This window comes from Mus caroli, chromosome 6 (assembly GCF_900094665.2).
Source record: "Mus caroli chromosome 6, CAROLI_EIJ_v1.1, whole genome shotgun sequence".
Taxonomy (NCBI): domain Eukaryota; kingdom Metazoa; phylum Chordata; class Mammalia; order Rodentia; family Muridae; genus Mus; species Mus caroli.
The window spans coordinates 145,391,918-145,398,129 of NC_034575.1; the positions used below are offsets into that span (position 1 = coordinate 145,391,918).

Consider the following 6,212-nt stretch of genomic DNA (forward strand, 5'->3'; position numbering starts at 1 on the left):
CTCCCATGGGACACAGGTGAGAAGCTGTCATGACACAGAGGCTCCCATAGGACATAGAAGAGAAGCTGTCATGACACAGAGGCTCCCATGGGACACAGGTGAGAAGCTGTCATGACACAGAGACTCCCATGGGACACAGGTGAGAAGCTGTCATGACACAGAGGCTCCCATGGGACACAAGTGAGAAGCTGTCATGACACAGAGACTCCCATGGGACACAGGTGAGAAGCTGTCATGACACAGAGGCTCCCATGGTACAGGCATGAGAAGCTGTCATGGCACAGAGGCTCCCATAGGACACAGAAGAGAAGCTGTCATGACACAGAGGCTCCCATGGGACACAGGTGAGAAGCTATCATGCCTTGCCAGAGCTGTTTAAGGCACTAAATCAGTTTACAACAGACTTGAAACAAAATAGACACATTCTCATCCACTACTGGAGGCATGACACTCCAAGCCCAGATGTCACAACCTGGTTCTCCCTGTGGACACCAGAGTACACTCCAGTCCTGGTCTCTGTCTCTGGTGACAGCTTCCAATCCTTGCCATGTGTCTTCTCCCATCTCCAGTCTTTGATAGCCCCTCTATGCTGTCTTGGTGTCTTTTTTTTTTTTTTAGATATTTTCTTCATTTACATTTCAAATGCTATTCCAAAATTCCCCTATACCCTCCCCCCACCCTGCTCCCCTACCCACTCACTCCCACTTCTTGGCCCTGGCTTTCACCTGTACTGGGGCATATAAAGTTTGCTAGACCAAGGGGCCTCTCTTCTCACTGATGGCCACCTAAGCCATCTTCTGCTACATATGCAGCTAGAAACACAAGCTCTGGGGGTACTGGTTAGTTCATATTGTTGTTCTACCTATAGGGTTGCAGACCCCTTCAGTTCTTGGGTACTTTCTCTAGCCTCCTACAGGCCCTGAGTTCCATCCAATAGATGACTATGAGCATCCACTTCTGTATTTGCCAGGCACTGGCAAAGCCTCACAGGAGACAGCTATATCAGGGTCCTTTAAGCAAAATCTTGCTGGCGTATGCAATAGTGTCTGCGTTTGGTGGCTAATAAGGACACATGCTCCACTATGTTCATAGCAACCTTGTTTATAATAGCCAGAAGCTGGAAAGAACCCAGATGTCTCTCAACAGAGGGATGGACACAGAAAATGTGGTACATTTACACAATGGAGTACTACTCAGCTATGAAAAACAATGAATTTATGAAAGTCTCGGTGTGTCTTACAGAGGCATTGGTGGTTACGTTTAGGGCCCACAGTTATCCTGTATTGACTCATCATATGTAAAGACCTTCTTCCTAAACAAGGACACAGTCACAGCTGTGGAGGCTTGGACCCATGGGTGTAGTTTAAGCACTGTGAGTTTCTTACTCCTCAGATGCTAATACTTGACTTCTATCGACACCTAAGAAGGGACATCAGTTGTGTTTTAAATGGAGCTCCTGGTTGAGCTTTAGGTTTTTCTGGAAGGCTTTATTTTCTTGTTTTGTTGTTTTTGGTTTTTGAGGCAGAGTCTTCCAGCCCCAGATGCTTCAGACTCATTACAGAGATGAAGCCGTCATTGAGTTCCTGAAGCCCCTGCTTCACCCTTTCCAGTGCTGGGATGGCAGCATGTGCCTTAGTGCATTGTGCATTTTTTGTTTTCAGGCTAACACAGAGTCAATCGAACACCCATGAAGCTACCTCCAAAACTACCTCCACCTGAAAAGGAAAGGAAGGGTTTTCTGGCTGTGTTTTTATCTGAGAAATATACTTCTGAGTTTTGCTGTTTTGTGCTTTCTGAAAAAGTTAAGACTCCATCTGGTCTCTTCTAAATGTTACCATTGTTACACATGTCTACTGATCCTCTTTTAAGATGACCATATGCGATGGATTACTTTATTGTAAGACTGTAGTAAGATAGTGTGACTCAGTGTGGAGACAAGTGAGGCCAGGAGAGCAGTGGACACTGGAGAACTGTTAAGACAGTTGTCTACACATGTGCAGAGAGTTCACAGGTCACCTTGCAGATAGTAGTCAGTGGCCTAAGCATTTGTGACAAGCTGGACTCTGTGTGTCTTTGTTAGGGTCTCTGTTGCTGTAGATAAAACAATATATAGTGAAGGCAGGTTGGGAAGGGAAAGATTTATTTCAGATTAGAGCTTCTCCATAGGCCATTACTGAGGGAGGTGAAGAACCTGGAACAGGAACCAATGTAGAGGTCATAGAGGAATGCTGCTTATTGGCTTGCTCTTCATGGCTTACTCAGCCTGCTCTTCCAGAGCCCAGGACTGTCTGCTCACAGGTAGCACCACCTACAGTGATCCCATATCAATCAGTCAAGGAAACCCACCATATGTGAGCCTGTGTATTGTCCTAGAATATCTAATAAATGTGTCAAAGTGTAAATATACAGTGGGAACTATGTAGTTGCTTTAAAAAGCAGAGTAAGGACAGTCCCTCATGCTTGGCACTGGTGACCTGGTACACTTACTCTGGAAAGCAGTTTTGTCACACCTGTTAAAACTTAAACAGCTTATATACCATAGAAGTTCCACAAGCTAAATCTGTCCAGGTTGTTATGAACATTTTCTCATCTGAATAGTATACACTTGGATTTTAAATTTCCTTATTGCTTTAGAGACAATAAAATAGAGACAGAGGGGGGAGAAAGAGAGGGAGAGAGGGAGAGGGAGAGGGGAAGGAGGGGGAGGGGAGAGGAGAGGAGAGGAGAGGAGAGGAGAGGGGGGGAGGGGAGAGGAGAGGAGAGGAGAGGAGAGGAGAGGAGAGGGAGAGAGGAGGAGAGGGGGAGAGGAGAAGAGGGGGAGAGGGGGAGAGAGGAGAGAATATGCCTTGTACGTCCTAAAACAGCTTTGTAATATCCCATCTTGTGGATGTGGCTGGACCTCCTGTCGCTCTTGGAATTTACTGTACCTAATTCTAGAAGCTAAGAGCAGTCATCCTCAAGGTACAAGGGTCCGTTCACCTGGGATCAAGGGTGTCCTATGTGTTATCCTGTGAGTACAACAACTTTGTTTTTATATCTACCCAGAGGCATCACATGACAAAGAAAAAAGAAGAAAGGTTGAGGGAGGAAGGCCAGCAGGACCTCTGCTGTACATTCATGGAAATCTCAGAATTGAAGAGAGTCTTGTCCAGCCCAGTTCCTTTACACAACTGTTTTGTTAGATTTCATGCTTTGTCATTCGACTCTTTTGAAAGTTTTGTATTCTGGTTAATGATCCTGAATTCCAGTGGGTTATTGAAGTATAGTTTAATAGAGAATTCTTACTTGGATGCAGAGGTGCTTATAGGTAGGGTGTAAGACAGGTTTATGTATAAAATAAAACTCCACAGATCTCTCTTGAAGACTCCCATTGCAGGCCTGGGCTTCTTTCTCACTATTAGCATGTTCCTTTATGCACCATTAGTAACATCATCTTCATCATGCAGAACGCTCTCAGCAGATAACTTAGAGTACGTTCCGTCTTTGCTGAACCTCATTTTTGTCACTGTAACCCTAACTTAAAATTTCTCAGCAGGGGGAATAGATCGCACAGGTTTCAACATTATCGAATATTTCTTAAAGATCGATTTTATTGTTACTTACGTTAGTGTCTGTGTGATAGAGGCAAGTGTGTGTGTATACATTCCTGAATCCAGGGAGGGCATCAGGTCCCCAGAAGAGGAGTTAAAGTAGCTGTAAGTCTATATGTGGGTACTGGGGACCAAACTGTAGTCCTCTGCAAAGGCAGCACTGCCCTTAACCCTAATGGCAAGCTGCCCCTCCCCCCTCCAACCCCTCTGCCCCTCCAGCCCCCTCCCTGCTCCAGCCACCTCCAGCTCCCTGCCCCAGTTATTTTACGTAGTCCTCTCTACCCCCAGCAGTGTGCTGAATTGAAGTGTGATGATGGCATTGGCTAATCTTTGTGTCCTGTGCATCTTTGGTATCCGTAGGATCTTTGAGGATGTTTGTTCTAGTCTTTAAGGACCAGCATGTTTGTACTCATATTTTCTAAAAGGCATTCTGATTTTCTACATACAACTTCTCCAGTAACTGCAAACCACAGTCAGCCGTGAGAGTACAATGTCACCCTGTAATCCAGGATTACAGGTGAACAACCTTGATGATACAGGCAGACGGTCGGAAATCCCACTGGGCTTCAAGTCCTTTCTACCAGAAAGCTCCTAGCGTTTTTTCCTGGTTTCCTACTGGAATCTTCTCAACTGATGTTTTTTTTTTTTTTTTTTCTCTCTCTCTCCTTTCTAAACAATCAACAGCTCGATCAAGTCACCCGCCAGCGTAGCCTGTCCAGCCTGGAGCTGTTCCTCTCCTGCGCCCAGAAGCAGCTGAGTGCTCTAATAGCTACAGAGCCTGTTGACATTGAGTAGAGACACAGCAGATCCATCGGTTGTTAAGCCTGCCCACTCTGAAGCTTTTTGTCTCCTGCGCCCAGAAGCAGCGAGTGCTCTAATGGCCGTAGAGCCTGGTGGCATTGAATAAAGGGAACGTGATGGGCTGCCTTGCCCTGGCCATTGTGTCAGTCACTAGACTTCTAAGTTAGATACTGTGACTTAGACAAGTGCTCTTGTTTTCTGTTTAAACCTGGAAAGTGCTTTCCAGTTTCAGAATGAGCCACAGCAGTTTCTACAGACCCATCAACGGATCTAACTCTCTGCTATTTTATCATGTGTAGCGATAGAAGAGTGCCTATGACCCAAAGTCATGGAATATTGGTGTGTTATCCAGAGTGCTTCAGGTAAGCATATACAGCTTCCGGTGACCTGATGGCACTGTATTTGGTAAAGGATTACCTTGTGACTACCTCAAGGTGATGTGTAGGGAGCAACCTCTGTGTAGCCATGCATTTACTTGATTCTAAGTAGAGTGGGCAGACACATTGGCATGGCCATTGTTCTGACTAACCTGACCACTTCCCCACACGTGACCCCATATGTTTCCATAGATTTACCAAAAGTGAACACCACTAGCTGGCCAGGTTTAGAGCAGCTGCCCTGGGTGAACTGGAATGTGTGGCCCAGGCTTGCTTCCTGCCGTTCTTCAAAGGCTCGAGATCATGTTTCATAATCTAATATCTGGTAAAAATCATTACAGAAATCTACACATCTATTTAATCAAATACCAGACATAAGGGATAAATCAGGGTGTTCATAATTCATGAGCAGTGTGCTCCAGCATGAAATCATGAGTAGTTTGGACCCACGGGATGTTGTGCTCACGTCCTGCAGTGCTTCTGCTTCCTGGGGCTTTGTATTTTTCTGGGATTTCTCAGTATAATAAAAGGAACTCCAAAAAGTTGCTTAATTGTCATGTTTTTGTTTCTGTTTTTGTTTTTTAAAGGTTGGGGCCTCACTGTATAGTCCTGCTTCAAAATCAGAGTTATCCACATGCCTTTGTCTCCTGTGTGCTGGGAAAGGCATGTTCCACCATGCTAGGCTACAGTTTATTAAATCTTTAAAAAATACTGTTTCTTTTTTTAAAAAAAAAAAGTTTCTTTCTCAAACCATAAATGATTGTGTTTTGTGAACACTCCCCCTTAAATAATGACAGTATTTACCAAGAATCTCACAACTCCTTAGTTATCATAGAAACTTAAGTAGAATTCAGAGTAAGCAAGCCATTAGCCTGACTTGCTGCTAAGTGGGAAAAGTGAGGAGAGTTTTGAATTCAGACAGAAGCCAGTAGGTCTGGGCCCAGTATTTAAGTTCACTTGACACTTTCTTTCCAAATTAAATGTCAGGGAGCATCACACATCACTCAGTTTGGCCTTAGGTTAGTGTGGGGTATAGGTCACTGTTGCTGAGGTCCAGAGAGAGTATCTAGTCTTGAGTCTGCCTTACCCAACTACCACAAGAGGCTGTGTCTTTTTCTGATTGGGGTTCCAGCTTTGTTGTCTATACAAGGTAGGTGTTCTCTTAGAATGAGTTAGATCTGTCAGCATATGAAGACTGAGGAACACTGACCAGGTCCCATGCTACTCCACTTGGGATTTTTGCTATGCCTTTTCCATGCGGTGTCCTTAAAGATGCCTGGAAGTCCATTTGTGAAGTCGTGTGTATAGCAATTATTTAAGCTCAACTAGCTAATGGTGTTGGGTGGTACGTAAGGTATATTTCCAACTAAATGCATTGTGGTTTTTGTTTGGTTATCAAAAGAGCCTAGACCACCTCAGGTGGCAAGCACCAGGAAAATGAGAT

General features: G+C 44.7%; 1 protein-coding gene across 3 annotated transcripts in view; it reads left to right on the plus strand.

Annotated features, from left to right (window-relative positions):
* Ccdc91 (coiled-coil domain containing 91) overlaps positions 1–5,313 on the plus strand; it is a 163,516-nt gene extending 158,203 nt beyond the window's left edge. For all 3 annotated transcript variants that reach the window (XM_029478591.1, XM_021165354.2, XM_021165355.2), the window contains one exon: positions 4,275–5,313. In XM_029478591.1, the coding sequence (XP_029334451.1) occupies positions 4,275–4,385 (111 nt within the window). In that variant the 3' untranslated portion in view covers positions 4,386–5,313. The remainder of the gene's footprint in view (positions 1–4,274) is intronic.
* Positions 5,314–6,212: the final 899 nt, after the last annotated feature.